Consider the following 21765-nt stretch of genomic DNA (forward strand, 5'->3'; position numbering starts at 1 on the left):
GTTTTGTTTTTGGGTTCTTTTCATACCTTCTAGTGCCTAGTCACTTCCTCAAGAACTCAGTTCATTCATTCTACCCTAACTCCCTTGTTTCAAAATTATATATTTCTACTTTATCTACATTGAAATTCTTAGTTCTTTTTGTATACATCTTGATATTAGGGGGGAGTCAAACTAATTCATGATAATTTGTAATGACAAGACATCCTACCATCACTATCCAACATTCAAAAATAAACTTTTTCCAAATGGTAAAGTTTTATATAGTGTGTAGGTGGGTACATCTGAAAGGGTAGTACAAATACCTCTGTTATAGGTCAACTCTTTCTGAGACTCTGTATCAAAGATTGTTGGACTTTATAATATTGTCCTATTTTAAAAAAAAAATTTCTTCCTTTTTTCTAAACCTATATATAATTTTTTATATTTCTTCCATGACTATCAAGGCTCATTTACATTGCTTGGACAGTAGCTAAAACTTGTTTGTACTAGGATTAGGTATTGTCTAAGTTGGAAATTGCTGAGTTATAAAGATAGGGAGAATGCTGATGCTACCAGAAGGAAAGGGAAAAAAGATTGTTTTCACAGTGTTCAGTATTCCAGATCCCACTACATTCTTGGTAAACTTGTAAATTCTTTTCAACAAAAGTTTATTGAGTTGGGGCAACTATGTGGCTCAGTGGATAGAGCCAGATGACCCTAGAGTCAGGAGGACCTGAGTTCAAATGTGGCCTCAGACACTTAATTACCTAGCTGTGTTACCTTGGGCCAGTCACTTATTCCCATTGCCTTCTTAAAAAATAAGTTTATTGAAAAGTTTATTGAGAGCCTTCTGTATCGCAAGTGCTGTCAGATAAAGAAATTAATAAGAAATACACCAGCTTCTCATTGATGAATTTTTAAAAACCATGAAATTTTTATAAAATTGATAAAACTATTTTCTAGAATATGAAGAATGTTGCTTTTCTTAAAAGGTTCTCGTAGAAAAGTAATAATTTTTATATATCCTTTTCTTTTAAAGCTGGTATTTAAAAATGTTGCAGTGCTGTAAATGTAAGCAGTGGTTTCATGAGGCTTGTGTGCAATGCCTTCAAAAACCGATGTTATTTGGTGACAGGTAAGCATTCAAACTTTACTACTTTTCTTATTTTTAATATACTCAATATTTGTGTTGTTTCCTTATTCCTACAATTAACTTCTTACATTGACTTAAAGAGTTGGAATTTCACCACTCCAAAAAAGCAAAAAATCCATGCTATGGCTTTAAAAAGTGAAGCAAATTTTTCATCATTAAGATATCAGTGAAATTTAAGAATAGAATTTAAATAAATTTGGTTCATCATACTTGGAGAACTTTATATATAATGTTCAGTTAAAATTCACATACACATAAATTACAGAATCTTAGACCCTTACACCAGAAGGAAGTTTACTACTAATCATTTAGCCAAACACCTCATTTTATATCTAGTCAAAGTGAGGTCTGTGGATGTGAAATAACTTGGCCAAGATCACAGTGGTAGATGTCAAGCTGAGTCAGATCTCATGATTCTAAGGTTAGGAGATTTATTCTATCCTCCTACCTCTTCCTCCTAGGATGTGCAGCAGTTTAATTTTCAGATCAATTATTCATTTAATCAGGGGCATGTTTTCATCTTGTGAATCTTATTGATTATACTGCAGTCTTTAACCTGATGAAAATTAATCACCTGAAATGTTATGTCTGTCCTTGGTTATTTGGTGTATATTTGATTTTCTTTTTTTTCCTTAGATTTTATACATTCATTTGTTCTGTCTGTAGTTCTGGACCAGAATACCTCAAGCGTCTACCCTTACAATGGTAAGAACAGGCATTTCAAAATGAGTTTTTTTCACCATGTACTTATACTTTGTAGGATGAATTTATTTAATATATTTAAAAAAATAGTCTCTAGAAATTTATCTTTCTCAGTTCCTTTTTCTTTCTTTCTAGCCTATAAATAGCTTTCCTTTGACTTGAGAAATCATTGTGTTCTATATAGCCACTTTCTATTGCATGCTATTATTTTCCAAATGGATTCATATTTGAATTATTTTTTTTTGTTTTGGGATAGCATATGGTACAATATCGATTTTTATATTTAAAATCTACCTTGTAACTTATGTAGCATTCTATTGTAATTCCTGGAAAATGGAAAAGAAGAAAATTTCAAAAACTTTATTTGTTTATGGATTAGGTTGCAAATTGTCTCACTCAAACAGCTTTTATTAAGTGCTTATTATGTACCAGGCTCTACTAAATTTTGAGAATATTGAAAGTGCAAAAAACAGTCCCTACTCTTGAGGAGGTTACAGTGTAATAGGGAAAACAAAAAGCAAACAGATATGTTCAAACAAGTTATGTAACAGGACAAGTAGGAAATAATTTACACGGAGAAGGTTGTAAAGTTCAAGAAGAGTCAGGAAAAGCTTCCTATAAAGGATGAGATTTTCAAATGCAGAGAGGCAGAAATATTAACTGCATCCTTACCAGAGAATGATACAATAAAAATTACATGTAATAAAGGGACATAGACAAAAATTAATTGAAAACTAAAAAAACCTAATTTTAAATGAGAGTATCAAACAACAAATAATAGAAATAATCAACTATTTCATCCATGATGATGACAATGAGACATTATACCAAAATTTATGGGATGAAATCAAAGCAATTTTTAGGGGGAAATTTTATATTTCTAAATGCTTATATGAATAAAATAGAGAAAGAAGAGAACAACGCATTGGGCATGCAACTAAAAAAAGTTAGTAGAAAAAGAGCAATTAAAAATCTCCAATTAAATATCAAGTTAGAAATTCTGAAAAATCAAAGAAGAAATTAATAAAATTGAAAGAAAGCTGTTGAAGTAATATAAATAAAAACTACTAAGAGTTGGTTTTATGAAATCAATAAAATAGAAAACTTTTAAATCTTTTTTTTTTCTTGCCAGGCAGTGGGGTTAAGTCACTTGCCAAAGGTCACACAGCTTGGTAATCTTTTTTAAGTGTCTGAAACCAGATTTGAACTCAGGTCCTCCAGACTCTAGGGCCAGTGCTCTATCTACTGCCACACCTAACTGCCTCAGCTTTAGTTACTCTAAATCAGAAACGATAAGGGTGAACTCAACACCAATGAGGAGGAAATTAAAGTGATATTTCAGAGCTATTTAGCCAAACTGTATGACAATAAATTTGACAATCTAAGTGAAATGAATGAATATTTACAAAAATATAGTGTGCCCAGATTAACAGAAGAGGAAATAAAATACTTAACCCTAGAAAAAGAAATTGAAGAAACTATCAATAAACTACCTAAAAAAATCTCCAGGCCTTGTGAATTCTGCCAAACATTAATTCCAATTCTATATAAACTGATAAAAATAGGAAAAGAAGGAAGTCTACCAGATTTCTTTTATATACCAGTATGCTGCTGATACTTAAACCAGGAAGAGCCAATACAGAAAAAGAAAATTATAGACCAATCTCCCTAATGAATATTGGTGCAAAAATTTTAAATAAAATTTTAGCAAAATATTAGTAATATAAGTTATTACTTAAATAATACACCATGATAAGGTAGGATTATATACCAGATAGACAGGGATGAACCAAAATTAGGAAAACAACATATTGACCAAAACTAACAAATCATATGATTATGTCATTAGATGCTGAAAAAGCCTTTGATAAACTACTGCACCCATTTCTTGTTCAAGATAGGAATAAATGGAGTTTTCCTTAAAATAATAAACAATTATTTATCTAAAAACATCAATATGCATTATATGTAATGGGTATAAACTAGAAGTATTTTCAAGAAGATCAGGGTAAAACAAGGATGCGCATTATCACCACCACTATTTAATATAATATTAAAAATGTTAACTTTAGTAATAAGAGAAGAAAAAGAAATTGAAGGAATTAGAATTGGCAATAAGGAAGCAAAACTTTTATTTTTTGCAACTAAAAAACTGCCTGAAACAACTTAAGCAAAGTTGCAGAATATAAAATAAACACCTAAGTCATCAGCATTTGTATATGAATAATAGAAGATGGGATTTTAATTGATATTTGAAGAAATCTAGGAAGTATGGAGATTAAGAGAAAGAGCATTTTAGGTATGGGGGACAGGAAGAGAAGATGCCCTCAAAGATGGAGTTTTCTCCATCTTCTTCCTTGCAGTAGTTAAATACAGTGCAGAGTCCTTTCTGAAAGGTATTCTCAAAGAATACCTGACTGGTAAAGTAGCAAGTAGGTTATGAAGGACTTTGAACACTAAATATTTTGTATTTGATACTGGATATGATAAGGAACCACTGAAATTTATTGATATGTAGGTAGGTGATGTGGTCAGACCTTTGCTTTAGGAATTGACTTGACAGGGCTAAATGGAAGATAAATTGGAATGGGAAGGGATGTGAGGCAAGCCAATCCACCAGCAGATTATTCCAGTAGTCCAGGTGGGAGGGCTGTTGTGGCAGTGTCAGAGGAGAGAAGGTTCCATTGTTGGGTGCTGTTGAAGAGGGGAAATCAAAAGACTTTGGAATCCATTGGATAGTGAGGTGAGAGATAGTGAGGAATTGAGGATGCCACTTAAGTTATGAGACTGAGAGACCTGGAGAATGGTGGTACCCTTGACAGTAGTAGGGAATTTGGAAGGATTAAGGGGAAAAGATAATCAGTTTCAGTTTTGAACATTTGAATTTAAAACGTCCACAGCAGAGAGGTTAGATATGTGGATAGGTTGATATGAGAATGAAGAGATGAAAATTAAGTCTATGTGAATTGATGAGATCACTAGGTGAAATAATACAGAGACAAAAGAAGATAAACTAGGAGTAGGAGAGGATCAGCAGTGTCTGAGCCTGCAGAGAGAGACTGAAGATAGAGAAAAGGAACTGGCAATTAGAATATTGGTAACTTAGGAAAGGGAAGTTTGATAAAATGAAGTCAGAAACTGGATTGCAGGGGGCTAAGAAAAAAATGAGGAAAGGTATAGAGGCAACTTTTTCAAGAAGAAACTAAATAGACAGCATTTGAAACCCGCATATATGAAATGCTTTAAAAAATTTGATCTGGGGGCGGCTAGGTGGCGCAGTTGAAAGATTGGCTCTAGAGTCAGGAGTACCTGGGTTCAAATCCGGTCTCAGACACTTATTACCTAGCTGTGTGGCCTTGGGCAAGCCACTTAACCTCATTTGCCTTGCAAAAACCTAAAAAAAAAATTTGATCTGTTCATTTTACTCTATAGTCATAGCAGTATTCCAAAATCAGTCTGGTGCCTGGTCCCCAGGAATTAAGGATTCTTTTCCTTTAGCAGTTTCACTTTTTATACAGAACAAGTTCTGAATTACATCCAAATTCTTTTGTATAACAGTTCTGAATTGTGTCCAAATTCTTTTGTATAACAGTTGTATAAGAAATCTCAGATAAGTTAATTTTCACTTCAGACTATCCAGGCTTTGTGTTCTACTTTTTATACTATTTTTTGTGTTACTGGCCTTTGTTTTGAGGAATTACAGAATTTCATCATTGAAAGGAACCTTCTCTTCCAATTCATACCTGAAAAAGCTTATTCTGTTCAGTATACCTGGCAAATCATGACATTTGACCTGTATTTAATATTTCATCCTGTGACTTTTAATTATTTGTTTGTGAAAGATATATGTGATTTTTTTTGAGAATGTTCTAAAGTTTTTCTTAAATTTTGACTATTTCTGAATTCCAGGGTAGATATAGCACACCTTTGCCTTTATAACCTAAGTGTTATTCACAAGAAGAAATACTTTGATTCTGAACTTGAACTTATGACATACATTAATGAAAACTGGGACAGATTGCATCCTGGAGAGGTAGGTGGTATTATCACTTATTAGTTGTCCTCTTTCTCTTTTTTTATATCTATTCATAGAGGACAGACTGTCCTGTTATCTATAGTTGTCCTCCATTTGTTTTGGGGGTTAATTAAAGCAATTAATATATAAGTGTATATAGTCTTTGAGGTCCTGTACTTTTAGGGTCTGCAAATTTAAAGTAAAACTATTTTTGATTCTGGGGAGAAACAACTCTTGAGGTTGTATAGGACCAGGGCCCCATCTGTCTACTATTGCCTATTGATTATGAAAGATAAATGTTCCGGGGGCGGCTAGGTGGCACAGTGGATGAAGCACCGGCCCTGGAGTCAGGAGTACCTGGGTTCAAATTTGGTCTCAGACACTTAATGATTACCTAGCTGTGTGGCCTTGTGCAAGCCACTTAACCCCATTTGCCTTGCAAAAACCTTAAAAAAAAAAAAAAGAAAAGAAAAGAAAGATAAATGTTCAAAGTGATTGGAACAATTTAGAAGGAAATAAAGACTCCATAGTTTCATTTTAAACAGCAAAGGTTGAAAATGTTGGTTGTAAAGGATGGAATTAGGGAAACTTCTAGTTTGGGACATTATAATAACTTTATATACTGGCTTTAAAGTTTGTAAAGCATTTTCCTCACAATAACTGTGAGTTAGATGGTACAATTTTTACTGTCTTCAGAGGACACTGATTAGTTGAAGAGACTTGCATGTGGCTCACACAGCTAGTGAGTATCTTGAGGTAGATTTTGAACTTAAACCTCTTGACTTTGAGTTCAGGAGTTCTCTCTCTTCTATGCCACTACTAGTATATGCTCTTGGCTTTGCCTCCTTTATCTCCTAATATCTTAATTTTTCAAATTTTATTTAAGCAAGTGAAATTATGAATAAGGTTTTTTCCTCTCTCTCCCTCTCCCCCCTTTATGGTTTTTGCAAGGCAATGGGGTTAAGTGACTTGCCTAAGGTCACATAGGTAATTATTAAATTCTGAGGCTGGATTTGAACTCAGGTTCTCCAGACTCCAAGGCCAATGCTCCATCCACTATGCCACCTATCCACCCCTGAATGAGGTTCTAATACATAAATAAAAACTACTTTTTTGTAGGTTTGACTGGAGTGAAAAGAATGTTTTTTATGTATGTCAGATTGGGACAAGTTAACTTGTGAAGTTGGCTGAAGTGAGGATTGTCCAGGAATTCTGACATATTTATTTGTCTCTTTCATTTGCAGGGAGCATGATTTTTAAGATCAACTTAATTTTAGCATTTTTTTTCCAGACCAATATAGAGTATTCTTTATTGCTAAATGATTTAGCACAGTCTGAAATTAGAATTGTATTTGATCATTTTAATCCTGCATCATCTGACTTTTAAAAAGTTTTTATATAAATATTTTATTTTCCAATTCATCTGACACTTTAGGATATAAATTAATGTGTAGTAATTTAACAGGAATGAAAAATTTATTATTGGTGGCCTGTAGCTAATGGGGAAATTTTGAAAGGTAAATTCAAAAATTATCAAATCGAGTATAGAGTGAGTTAAAAAGATCCTTGCAAATATTTGAAAATGTTTCTGCATATTAGAAATTTGATTTAAAAAATAATTGTTTGAAAAACTGATCTTAAGTAGTTAAAAAGAGCCATGGGTAGATTAAATACTCTTAAATTTCTTCTCTTCTAATGATTGGTAACATGTGTAATGTTTTTTATATAGTTGAAGTTAGAACACTACTGTGTTCCACTTATTTTGTATAAGCTTTTTTCATATACATATTCCACAAACATCATTGTTATCATTTGCTTAATCATATTCCATTTATTGGGTAGTTGGGGATTTTCTAATTTTAATTCTTTTAAGGATTGTTGATATTGTATAGATTCTTTATTTTTGATTTTTCTTGGAGTAGAATTTCAAAATTTTAGCTTATTTATTAGACATTGTCATATTCTTCTTCACAAAGATTAATATAGTTTATTGTACCACCAGTGAAGTGTAAGAATATAAAATATTCCATATTCCCACAAATATTAGTTTATATTATTAAGGGAACTTTTTAGGATTTTGCAAGGCAATTGGGGGTTAAGTGGCTTGCCCAAGGCCACACAGCTAGGTAATAAGTGTCTGAGGTCAGATTTGAACCCAGATACTCCTGACTCCAGGGCTGGTGCTTTATCCACTGCGCCACCTAGCTGCTCAGGGAACTATTTTTTAAGAGAACTATAGGGGCGGCTAGGTGGCGCAGTGGATAGAGCACCAGCCCTGGAGTCAGGAGTACCTTTCAATTCGGCCTCAGACACTTAATACTTACCTAGCTGTGTGGCCTTGGGCAAGCCACTTATCCCCATTGCCTTGGGGTAAAAACCCCAACAAATTAAAAAGTGAACTATGCACAGTTGAGATGGTTTAACTATTTAAAAAAATATATATCTTCAAGCTTTTCTTAATTTACCTTTTCAATCACTAGTGAGATTGTATGTTTTTTGCATGAGATGATACACTATGCATTTCTTCAGGTAAATTGTCCACTTAAATAGAAAATGAATTGCCTTCAGCATTTGCTTCCTTTATTGGATAAGATTTGAGAGAACAACTTCAAAGTAATTTATATATTTCATGATATTTTAATAATTTTTAAAGTGGAAAATGCTGTTTATGATCTCCATTTTCATTAGAAGTTTGTATGAGTAGAAAACAGTGTAATATTTTCATTTTAAAATACTTTGCTTCTTTTAGGGACTGGTACTTTCAGCACTACTGTAGATACATCTATATTTGATCTGCATAGGATCTACCTGTTAGTACTCTTATTCTTTAAAGTGATGAAATTCTTCGGTAATTATTTGCTTTACATAATACACCCTCAGATTTAAGACTGAATTTTAGAATTGGTTTTAGTTGAAATACTCTCACTCTGTTGTTTTAAATATTGCCATGTAGATTTTGTTTCTATGGAAAAAAAAACAGAATTAAAGTTGAATAATAATCGTGTTCTTTTTGTGAATATTCGAAAATTAATTTTGTACAATCAAGGACGATCAAACTGCTTTTTCTTTGTTTCTTGAAAAAGATTTACTTCACTAATTGGATGATGTTTTTGTAGTTTGCAGATATCATAAAAAGCAAAAATTTTTCAATTTATTACATTAGTCATTGAGGAATATATTATATGGCCCATCTTGCAATAATCTAATTACCAAATAGACTGAGAGCCTCCAGTTTTTTTAGTAGTAGATTATTTTAATCTCTGTTATAATGAAAAGTATGCTTTTCTAAAATGATTTGGTTATTAAATATGGGTCATAATTCAGAACATTAATTTTTATTGTTATATAGAATTATAGATGGTGTAGGAGACAGAACTGAATATACATTTTTTAACTATCCCTCCCTTCCTGTTTTCTCCCCCATGGCACACCCCCCAGCCTCAGTTGAATGTCTTGAGATATTATTTGTTATAGTTTTAAAGAATAGCATGTAATTGCTCCCTCTCTCTCTCTTCTAAAAAATTTTCAGTAAACTATCAGATAATTAGTTTAATATAGGCCTTCCCTCTTTATAACTTTAGAATATAGTAAAGAGACACATAAATCATTTTTCTTATTCTTGGCCCAGAAGTAGCATAATGTAGAAGATGTGGGTTCAAATTCTGGCTCTTCTACTAAAATTCTGACTCTACTTATCTTTATGATCTTAGAGAAGTCACATTTGCCTTATATCTGAAAGACCTAAAATCTAGATATTTACTGGAATTTACTAATAACTCACAGGGACATCATTTCCCTCATTTAAAAAATTCCTGGTATTAGAGCTATTAAGAGGTGTGGAATGATCTCATTTCCAAATATGTTTAACATTTATGATTGGAAGAGATCTGAAGTTCATTTAGTTCAAGTCTCTCATTTTATTGATGAGAAAATGTTATCAAAAGAGAAGAGATGTGACTTAAATAAGGCCACTCAGGTGGTAAATAGCAGAGGCAGGAAATAAAATCAAGTTCTCTAACTCTAGATTTTGTGGTGTCCCCCCCCCAACCATATGCCATGCTGCCTACCTTGTTTCATATATGATTTATTTTTTCACATTTAAAAATTAAGTAATTTTAATTTTGTCACGAAGGAGAAAAATTAAAATAAATGCCAAGTTTATATAGTCCTGCAGCCTCTTCAATAGCTATGGAAAATCTAAAAGTTTTGCTTTAGAATAACCCTTTATAGAAGCAAACTATATAACATTTAAGTGTAAGTCGGTTTCCTCTTAGTTTTTATTTTTAAAGATTGGTTTGAGATAAAATACACAGCTTTGAATACCAGTTAATAGACAGGAAATATTTTATGATAAGGAATAATTGCTGTAACATCCATTATCATCATGAATCTTAAATATTTTGACTTGGTGTCAGAAAGATATAATCAAGGAGTTTAGAGCTGTAAGGAACACCATCTAGTCTCATTCTCCCTTAATGTATTCTTTCCTAAAGTAGGATACTTTTTTTGGATTAGGTTAGTACTATACAAATTATCCAATAAACCAAGGGTGTTCTAATAACAGTCCAATCATTAAAAAGTAACGTTCATTAGCTGTTATAAAGCCAGAGATTTTTAAAAATCATTTATTTAATATATTATTTTCCTCCTAATTACATGTAAAAATAATTTTTAAAATTCCTTTGTTAAAACTCTTGAGTTCTAAATTCTCTCCCCCCCAATTGAGAAATCAAACAATTTGACATAGGCTACATGAGATACCTTGATTTTTTTTAAAGGTAGTAGTACAAAAGTAATCCCACAAATAAATTTTTTTAGGTTTATTTCTACAAGAGGATATGTGGAGAGCTATGTTTGGGTTAGGATGATAGGTAAAAGAAACAGAAGTTTTATTGTTGCAGAATATACTGTAACTTAACAGAATAGAGATGCTTGCTTAACATAGATTAGGAAACTTTCAGAAAAGAAAGCTACAATAAGGGGCTTCAACTGTAATGTCAATTAATGTTCTAGAAAATGTAAAATGGCTTTCATGTAGATTATCTCATTTGAACCTCAGTACAAAAGTGTAAGTTAAACAGATTAAGTAGTACTACCGTACCATTTTATAGATGAACAAATTAAAGGTCAAAATCATTCACTATTTTGCCAAAGGTGACATAGCAGTTGGTCTTTAGTTTTCTAGTCTGATGCATACTATTTTTTATAATAAATCTTCCAGATTCAGAATATTTGGTAAATTCCTGACTGCCATATTGTCACTTCATCTCTAAGAACAGTTATTCTGTATTTAAGAAAATGACTAGCATTGTGAAAATGACAGAAAACTTGGCTGAAAAAGGATCATGATTTTATATTGGCAAGCAGACAGGACAATGTAAATAACTTACTTTAGGAAATCCTATTTCAGGTTCGGAGAAGAAAATATCCTATTCATTACATGACTAGAAGTATGTGAAAAGGGAACATTAAAAAGAAAATCTAAAAACTGAAAATAAAATTATAAAAGGCTATTTATAATAAAATTATAAAGGGAAGGGGAGAGAGAGATTAGAGTATCTAAAGAAATCCATGTGGCTGCATTGAGAGATCGTTTGTATTTTTCATAGACATATACAGAAAGCAGTGGACAAATAACCACAAGGGTTGTGTAAAAAAAGATTAAATACCAACATAGACGAATTTCAGTCAAGAAGCTAAAGGGCAATGATAAGATGAGGCTTAAAAAAAAAATTCTAAAGGTTCTAAGACAAGTATTTAAAGCCTTCTTTGGAACAAGAATATAGAAAGGAAATCAAACTATTGCTTTATAATGTAAATAAATAGAAGGCAAAACAATTCTGGTTTTTTGTATGTCTTTCCCAGCAAGAATAGTCTTCAGACCAGGAAAGTATATAATAATTCTGCAATTTAATTTTAAAGAACAGCTATATTGTGAGACTTATTAGTCCTTAATATTTTGGGTTTATTTTTCTACCGTCACTTCTTCTATATGACTTCCAACATTTACCCTTCTAGAGAAGGAAATTATTATCCCAGAATATGTGAAGTCTTGATGTAAGTAAAGGAGCATTTAGTAATTTTTTATGCAGGCCTAAGCAAATAGTTTTTGTATGGTGGTCAGAAAACTTGTAATTATAATTTTAGAGCTAATATAGTTCATCCTTGACAAACAATTAAATGTCACTATTTTGAAAAGAATGACCACGTTTGGGCATCAAGGAAATCCTATTAACAAAGCATTATCTTGATTCAGCAAAGCCATTCTCAGCATCTCCCTTTAAATTCTGTAAATATCAGAAGGTGGGATGGAATAAAGTGTTAAGAGAAGTGATAGATTAATGAATTTACTAAGATTAGTGACTGAGTTTTCACATATCTAGGGGAGGTTTCTAAATTAATAGCTATAGGACCATAGCCTATTTGATATTATTATCAGTATTTGAGTGAAAACAATGCAAAGCATGTTTATAAAATTTCTAAATGGCAAAAAACTGGAAAGGGTATTGATTTAGAGAAGACAGGATCATAATTTTAAATGCTATAAGCTGGAATACTAAGCTGAAAACAAAATGAAGACATTTAACAATACTTTTTTTATTTAATCTTAATTTCAGTTCTGTAGGTATGCTATAAAGGAAATATGGCTTGGCAAATTTATATGAAATATCTATTGACTTTAGTTGACCACAAGTTTAATATGAAAACAGTATTGATGCAATTGCCAAAACGTGTAAGGTTTTAGTTTTCAAATATCCAGATTTTGAAGGGCTATTAATTTGAAAAAGGTATAAGTTTATTTTGTATTGCTTCAGAAGATATAAATTCCAAGAAGGTAGATTTTGATTCAACATAATAACTAAAGTTATAACATTGGAAAAGTAGGTGCTTGATAAAAATATTTGTTAAATTCATTGAATTTGTTGAATAGTGGAATCAGTTCCTTTACTAGAGTGAGTTGGTATCAACATAAATCTTGCCACACTATGCTCCCACTCAAGAAGTTTATCATCTTCCTAGTACAAAATCCAAACTCAATTTGACATTTAAAGCCCTGGAGTCTAGCTCCAACCTATCTTTCCATACTGATTTTATATTATTCTACCTCAAACTACTCTATACTCAAACCAAATTGCTCTAATTCATATTTCCTATATTTTCCATATTTTACTTTTGAAAAACCTACCTCTTGGGGCAGCTAGGTGGCGCAGTGAATAGAGCACTGGTCTTGGAGTCAGGAGTACCTGGGTTCAAATGCGACCACAGACACTTGATAATTATCTAGCTGTATGGCCTTGGGCAAGCCACTTAACCCCATAGCCTTGAAAAATCTAAAAAAAAAACAAACAAAAAAACCCCTACCTCTTAAGCCTAAAATACTTCCTTCTATTTTCTGCCTTTTGGAAATACCTAACTTCTTCACAGATTAACCTCTTTGGTGCATCCAATAGTAATTTCTCCCCCCACTACAAAATTATTTTGTATTTTTTTGCATACATTGGTGCACACATTTTGTTTAAATATCCCCTCCAATCCCCCTCCCACACACACACACACACACACACACACACACACAAAATAATAACTCCATGTAGTAGGAACTGTTTTTGGCTTTTTATATCCCTAGTACTTAGCTCAGTGCCTTTTAGGCCTTTTAATGCATGTTTGAGTTGAATTATCCTAACTCCTAACAGATCATCTGGCAAAGATTTATCTAGTTAGAGGTTGGATTTGATGAACTCGTATCAGTGGATCAGATTACATCCAACTCTGTAATCCTTTTAGAAATTCTCCCTCATAATGAAGGAACATCTCTGTATTGGCTCTTCAGAAAACCATGGCAGATCTTTCAACATTAATACTTGGACCTGGGCCTCCTTAGTAGATATTTTCAACACACTTCATTTTGAACAGTTCTTGAAAAATTCTTGGGAACTTCAACATATGTTGGATGAAACACTTGACAGTTTTGTATAGACTCAACTAAATGATAAATAAAATGGCTTTACTGAAAGCTAATGTCCTTTCCTGTTATTCAGAATGATACTTCTCTAAAGCTTTTCATGATTTTAATATTTCATTTTTTTATTGAATTTGAATCAGTTCATTATCAGCTAAGATTCTTCTGATGGGTCCCAAGGCCAAGAGATTGAAAAAGAGACAGGAAATTATTTTATAAGAGTCTAAGTTGAGCTATATTGAATCTTTTCCAGAATGAAATATTCTTCAGGTGTTTTTTTTTTAATTTCAGTTTATGATTGTAGAAACTTTTCTGCAGTTTTTGGGTAGGAACCAGGGTCTGGCTGTGATTTGAAATATCCTCAAAAGTTAAATGCTAGATCTGATGATAGCTTCAAAATTTACAGACGCTAATAACACTGTATTCAAGAGAAGATGTTGAATGATAAAATGGTATAAGTATCTACCTTGCCTAGATGATTCTGGTAATTTAAAGGTATTTATATTAAAACCCATAACTAAAGGCAGGGCAATAAAATATAATCAGACACTTTCATGATTGGCACTAAAATAATTTTTAATGAATCATTTTCCTCTGACCATAGAACTGTTTTTAAAACCATAGATCTAATTAATATCCAAAGCACCTGTATATTCTTAGTTGCTGAAATTGTAGTATGTTAAATTGTTTCTTGATACTTCACAGCTGGCAGACACACCAAAATCTGAAAGATATGAGCATGTTCTGGAGGCATTAAATGATTACAAGACCATGTAAGTTGATTTATTTTATGTATCCCCATGCGGGAGACACTTAGTAAGTATAAGGATTGAGGGCATTTTTTAAGAGCTGTGGGATTTAGAAACATTATTTAAAGCAGAGGTACATTCCGTTTTAAACTTTGTCAGCCTTATTTTCAGGTACCCTAACCCTTAAGGCAAAAATGATGGCCTTTAATGGCGTAAACATAGTAGCAGTGGATAAAATTATTTGATATTAACTATTAGGTGGTGATAGATACTATAGGTTCTTGCAAATATGTCAAAATTTCATCATTTTTCTCAGGATGGTGACATTTCTTGAAAACACTTTTCAAAATATCACTTAAAATGGTTTTTAAAACTATACATTTTTAAATTTCCTTTTTAATTAATGTAGGTTTATGTCAGGAAAAGAAATAAAGAAGAAGAAACATTTATTTGGATTGAGAATTCGTGTTCCTCCTGTGCCACCAAATGTGGCTTTTAAAGCAGAGAAAGAGCCTGAAGGAACATCTCATGAATTCAAAATTAAAGGCAGAAAAGCATCTAAACCTATACCTGATTCAAGGTAAAAATTTTCCTCTGGCTTAAATTTTTTTCCCCTTATCCATACATAAGTTCATTTCCAAATTTAGTTAGCATATTAATAGTAAGGTCTTGGCATGTTTTGAATATTAACATTGAAATTATCAACATTTTTGGTTTACTGACATCATTCAGCCATTTTCTACTTAAAAACTCATTTTTTAAGCCTTGATTATTTAGTTTGAGTTTATTTACTTGGTAAATTTTTTCTCTCTGCTCCACTCCTGTAAAGTGTTAGTGCTTTGTTCAATTATTATGCTAACTTAATCTTATGTTAATGCTGTCCTGTTCCCATGGACTCCTTCCCCCTCCCCCTCAACCCTACCATACCTTCAAGTTGTTTACTTTGGGACTTTTGCTTTAATTAATTTCGTTTTAAACAATTATCCAAATTTTCCCTCCCCCCCCCATCCTCTCCTCCCCTTCTGTTTGTTTTGTTATATTTTTTCATTTCATTTTCTGTACCTCCTTCTAAAATATTTTTTCTCTACTTGTTCTCTTCATTATTTTCTTCCTTTTTTCTGTTTAGTCTAACTTTTTTCCCTTTGATTTTTAGCTCCTGCCATTTTTCTTTAGACTGTGTTTTCTTCATACAATTCAAACTTCTAAGATATCTGTTTTGAGTTTTTTCATCTAATTGATTTCTATGTTAGTGCCTTAGAGGTTGACTTTCACCCCACTGTTAGAAATATCAGTTCCTGAAGGTGATAGAGAGGATAAAATGTTTCCTCATGATAGAAATGTCTCTGATTGATTCTATTCATTACTACTCCTCACCCTCTCCCATGATGTTTTTTCCTCCTTTTGCCAAGAAATGTCTCTGCCTCCTACTTGAGGATGTTGGTTGCCCCCAGAATCTCTGATTTTCTTCTTTATTTTTTTTATTATTTTATATTTTTAGGTTGGGTTTGTTTTTTTTTTTGCAAGGCAATGGGGTTTGCCCAAGGCCACACAACTAGGTAATTATTAAGTGTCTGAGGCCGGATTTGAACTCAGGTACTCCTGACTCCAGGGGCGGTGCTCTATCCACTGCACCACCTAGCTGCCCCTGATTCTCTTCTTTAAGTTGAAGGGGAGTAGTCTTCTTAAGCACCAAATCCCTGGAATTTACAAGGTCCTTTTCTCCATTTATAAAATATCTTCTTTTCCCCCATAGTAGCATTTTTTTCTAGTGGAATCTTTCTTTTACCACTGAAATCAGAGGTTCCTCTCGGGCCCCTCTCCCTAGTTTCAGTTCCTACTTATGACTTATCACCATTCACCGATAGGCCCTCTTCTTCCTAAAAGGCTATAGCAATTATTTTCCCTTTTACTGTTTACTATCCTTCCACATTTTCTTCCTCCCTCTCTCTCTTATGCACCCTCATTCTGAAAGTCTTAAAAAAACATTAATTCTTATTTATGTGGAGTATGTAAAGTTTAAGCCATAATGTCTTTAGTTGTGTTTCTCTACCGATATTTCTGGGATTTCTGCTTTCACTTTTCTCTCCTCATGTAATTTTAATTGTCTGCTATTTTGTTATTGTTAATTCATAATTTCCTTCCTCCTCCCCCCCTTTTTTTCCTCCTGAGTTATAATTAATTTTGTTATTTATGCCTTTCTTGGATATTGTATTTGTATAACTTCTGTGTATTTATGTTTGAGATGGTAGCAAAACAATTTGTTCAGGTCTGGTTTTCTTTGTAAGAATTCTTTAAAAGCTTTTTTTTTTAATGTCCATTTTTTTCATTGAAAGTTAGCTTTAGGTTTGTAGAGTATGTCCCCTTAGGTTACATCTTGGGCTCCTTGGGACACACTATTCCATTCCCTCATTCAGTTTCTAGTGGGTGTTATGTATATTTCAGTTATTACTATAATGTTATCTTCTCAAGCATCAGTCTTATACCCGAGTTGACTGTCCCGTCTTTGTCCCTAATATAGCAGAAATAAAACTCATTTTTCGTCATCCTTAGAGATCTTTACTAGCTTCAGGTTGTTATGAGCTTTTAATTATTTTTAACATTACTGTGCCATGATTTTTTATTCATTCTGTTAATTTCCACTTCTTCCATCTACATTTTAAAAATTAGATTGTTTTGGGATTCCCTATGCCTATGTACCAATGTCTCTTTAGATGATTCCTCTCCTCCTCTTTCTCAAAATTGTTTTTATTTATGCCTTGAGAATTTAATTCTTGAGAGCTTCTAATTTTTGCTGGGCTGGCTTCCTCTCTAGAATTTTAGTTCAAGTTAGCCTGTATATCCTTACCCTAGACTCTGAAATCTTTTTTCCCTCCAAATTTGTGTTGCTTTGTCATATTGTACCTGACTTTCTCCTTCCTCTATCACAGATTCTCAGTAGTTGCATTCCCCACAAATTTATTCTAGTTGGAGCCAATGATCCAGAATTGAATCCCCCCTCTCTACATTTTCAAGAGTGAAATTATCATTAAAGCAAGTCAAGGAATTATTAATTAACTTTGATTTTGATAAAGAGAGAGAATCTCTGGCCCGGGTTTATAATCTGTTGCCTGACCTCATTTCTCAATCAGTCAGCAAGCTTTTATTAAGTACCTGCTATCTGTCCTAGGCATTGGGCTTGATGCTGGAGATACAAAGAAAAGAGCAAACAGTTTTTCCCTTATCTGGGAAGATAAGAAAAAAGACTTCATGAAGATGTCATGTTTACAATTCTTCAAGGTAGAGGTCAGGAGAAAGAGAATTGAAGATCTAAGGCTACAGCCATTTAAATGATACAAAGACCAGTATCATGTATGAAGAGCAATAACAGGAAATATTTATTAAGCTATGTGCCACGCATTGTACCAAACTCAAAGAATACAAACATAAAGGAGAAAGCTAGTTCATTTCCTCAGAAAGCTTATATTGTAATGAATATAAGATAGCATTTACAAGGATGCTGAAGGGAGAGGAAAAGAGATTAAAGATATGATAGAGTGGGTCCAGAAAGTTAGGACTGCAACCTGGAGAGACATGGAACCAGCCAATCAGAGGGAGAAGCCACAGGGAAGCAGATCATTCCAATGTGAAAAGTTCAAGGAGTTGAGTGAAACTTTCCAGGATGAAGAGGTTTCTTAAGCATAATAGAGAAAGTCAGTAATGCAGCATGAGGAAGAGTGAAGCTGTAATAAAGGAGTACTATTTATTAAGACTGAAAAGGTAATGTGTCCAGGTGATCTGGAAGTTATTCTGATGAATCTTTTCAGTTCTATCTCTTTGATTTTCACCCAAATTGTTTTCTTCACCTTTGTCCTAAATTTACTCAAATGACAGTATTATTTAGGTGTAAAGGAATTTTATTATAATGTGGGAGAATTTAGAGATATAAACCATATAATGCTAAATGTAGTTTACCTTACTCAAGCTAGAGAATTTAGCCTTAATAATACAATAAATTCCAGCCACAATCCATTTGAGCTAATATTATATTCCAAGAAAACCCAAAATGGGATTATGAAGAGTTGGACACAATAAAAAAAAAAACCCACTGAACAATAACAATAGTCAATTCACAATCCCACTTGCCTTAGTGACTTTTCCCAACCTCCCTAAACCTCATATGACCTCCTCTTCCACTCTATTAATTGAAAAACTTTCACACATTTCACTGAAAAAATTGAGGTCATACAAGAGTTTTTCTTTGGCCCTCTTCTTAACTTCACAAGATGCTTTCTACTACCTTCACCACTTCCTGATATTAAAAGGTTGTCTTTTGGTTATACATGTATAGCCCATATTAGATTGCTTTCTGTCAGGGAGATGGGGAAGAGGAGGAAAGGAGAAAAATGTGAAACTCAAAAACCTTACCAAAAAAATGAACAAACCGGGGCGGCTAGGTGGCGCAGTGGATAAAGCACTGGCCCTGCAGTCAGGAGTACCTGGGTTTGAAACCCAGCTCAGACACTTAATAATTACATAGCTGTGTGGCCTTGGGCAAGCCACTTAACCCCATTTGCCTTGCAAAAAACAAAAACAAAACGAACAAACTACTGTTGCATGAATCTGGAAAAAAAAAAAAAATTTAAAAAAAGGTGGTTTTTTTCCTTGCCAAGACAAAACCCTCTACATCTACAAGTGATCTTATTCTATCCCATCTCCTTCATCAAACTGCCTTTCTCTGGCATCTTGACCCTCACTAATTTCAGTCTCTTCCTGTCTTCTGAATATTTTTCCATTACCTATAAACATGAGCAACCTCCAACCTCAAGAACCCTCTCTTGATCTATCCATCCAGCTCAGCTACCTATTATCTCATATCTCTCCTACCTTTGACAGCTAAACCTTTTAAAAAGACAAAGTATAGATGTCTGCTCTCTGCTGTATGGATTTTACCTCACTGTTAAACTGAAATTGCTCTCAAATGTAATCAGTGATCTTTTAATTGCCAAATCTAGTTGCTGTTTCTTAGTTCACATCCTGCTTGACAGTTTTACAACTTTGAAACTTATCACTCCCCTTCTCCTTGATAGTCTGTCCTTTCTAAGATTTTTTCCAACACTGTTCTCCCTGCTTTTCTTTCTACTACTATTCCTTCTCAGTCTCTCCTTGGCTGGTTCTTCATCTAGGTTGTGCCCTCCAGCTGAGAATGTCTACTCTCAGCCTCTACCTTAAACTTTTTTCTTTATATATACTGTTTCCCTAGGTAGTATCTTAAGCTCCCAAGATTTCATGTCTTCATTTTTCTGTAGATGATAAATCTGTTTATTCAACTATAACCTCTTTGCTGATCTCAGGTCTTCAATTATCATTGGACATTTTTTTTTAGGGTTTTTTTTTTTTTGCAAGACAATGGGGTTAAGTGGCTTGCCCAAGGCCACACAGCTAGGTAATTATTAAGTGTCTGAGGTCAGATTTGAACTCAGGTCCTCCTGATTCCAGGGCCGATTTTCTATCCACTGCACTACCTAGCTGCCCCTTAACTTTGGACATCTTGAACATAAAAATCTTAAACTTAGCATATCCAAACTTCTTATCCTAAACTTATCTTAAACTCAGTATACCAAATACCTCCAGCCCTCCTTTCTTACTAATTTTCGGGCCACTAACAAGGATACCACTATCTTCTCAGACACCTAGACTTTCATTAGGTGTTATACTTTTCTTTCTTACTCTTTTATATCCAATCTGTTGCCAGTTCTTACTGATTCTACCTTTGTACCATCTCCCCTGTCTGCCTCCTCTTATTTGACACTGTTCCAGTCCTGTTGCAGATCCTTATCACCTCATACCCACACTATTGTAATAACTTTTTGCTTGGTTGCAAGTACATTTTTTTAAAAGAATTAAATAAAGGGGCAGCTAGGTGGCACAGTGGATAAAGCACTGGCCCTAGAGTCAGGAGTACCTGGGTTCAAATCCAGTCTCAGACACTTAATAATACCTAGCTGTGTGTCCTTGGGCAAGCCACTTAACCCCATTTGCCTTGCAAAAACCTAAAAAAAAAAAGAATTAAATAAAAAACCATCCCACTTAATAAAATTCCATTTGATAATGTATGCCATATCTTTTTCTTTGCAGGGACATAAGTAATGGTATAGAAAAGAAAGGAAAGAAAAAATCTGTAGGTCGTCCACCTGGACCATATACAAGAAAGATGATTCAAAAGACTTCTGAACCATCTTCTATGGTAAGTATCTTCTATCTTTTCAGAAAGATGCCAGGCAGGGACAAAACAGGGAAGGATCACATTCTAAGGGTTTTAAAACTTAGTTTAGAGTTCATGCTTCAATAATTTTCTTATATTTGAAGGAAAAGGAATCAGTTCCAGAGAATCCTACCTTGGATTTACCTTCCGCTATAGGGTAATTAGAGCTTCGTTTTTTCCTCCCTTGAAATTTATTTATGAGTGCTTAATTTTTATGTAAAATATTTATTATAAATATCTTTTCATTTTATTTTTCAGGAAATCTGATGGAACTGCACATTCATCCAATACCTCAGATGTGGACTTCACGGGTGCTGCCAGTACAAAAGAAACTACCTCATCTGCCATTTCCAGGCATTATGGGTAACAAATAGCTTTGATTTAGTCTTTTGTTTGAAGCAGTAATTTTCTGTACTGAATTTTTTTTTCCTGGACTTTCTTTTTAAAGATAGTAGCAAAATATTTCAGCAGCTCACAAAACAGCACAATGTGTCTTTGCTGAGAGATTTGTTATGTTTATTAGGTGATTTCTACTTTTCAAAACATATTTATAGTATAAATTGAATATATTCTATATATTCTTCAGAGCCTGTTGCATTTTGTAAGTTTTTCATGACAAAAACATGAAATATAGATGTGCTTTGCTTTAAGAAAGTCCTATTGCACAAAGAATTAACCAAATATTTATTAAGTATTTTGTTTTCTGACTGCTGTGTGAGGCACTGAGGGAAATAAAATGTTTAGATATGATATGGCCTCTTTCCTAATAGAAGCTTAGTCTCTTATCAACATGCAATCTGAAATAAATTAGACATTACTTTTTGGTTTACATTAGAGTTCAATTGGGGATACCAGTTCTGAGCCCTTTATTGTTAACTCCAAGTTACTACTTTGATGTGGAGTTTTAGAGAAGAAAAAGTTGATGAGATGAACCTCTAGATGAGCAAAAAAAGACGATCCATATAA

General features: G+C 33.3%; 1 protein-coding gene across 1 annotated transcript in view; it reads left to right on the forward strand.

Moving 5' to 3' along the window:
* Positions 1 to 21765, forward strand: part of MTF2 (metal response element binding transcription factor 2) — a 77645-nt gene that overhangs the window by 37771 nt on the left and 18109 nt on the right. The window contains exons 7-14 of the mRNA XM_074188184.1: positions 1019 to 1114; positions 1769 to 1837; positions 5744 to 5867; positions 14515 to 14582; positions 14968 to 15138; positions 20673 to 20781; positions 20904 to 20956; positions 21058 to 21162. Coding sequence (XP_074044285.1) covers positions 1019 to 1114; positions 1769 to 1837; positions 5744 to 5867; positions 14515 to 14582; positions 14968 to 15138; positions 20673 to 20781; positions 20904 to 20956; positions 21058 to 21162 — 795 coding nt within the window. The remainder of the gene's footprint in view (positions 1 to 1018; positions 1115 to 1768; positions 1838 to 5743; positions 5868 to 14514; positions 14583 to 14967; positions 15139 to 20672; positions 20782 to 20903; positions 20957 to 21057; positions 21163 to 21765) is intronic.

The sequence above is a fragment of the Macrotis lagotis genome, chromosome 5 (genome assembly GCF_037893015.1).
Source record: "Macrotis lagotis isolate mMagLag1 chromosome 5, bilby.v1.9.chrom.fasta, whole genome shotgun sequence".
Lineage (NCBI taxonomy): Eukaryota > Metazoa > Chordata > Mammalia > Peramelemorphia > Peramelidae > Macrotis > Macrotis lagotis.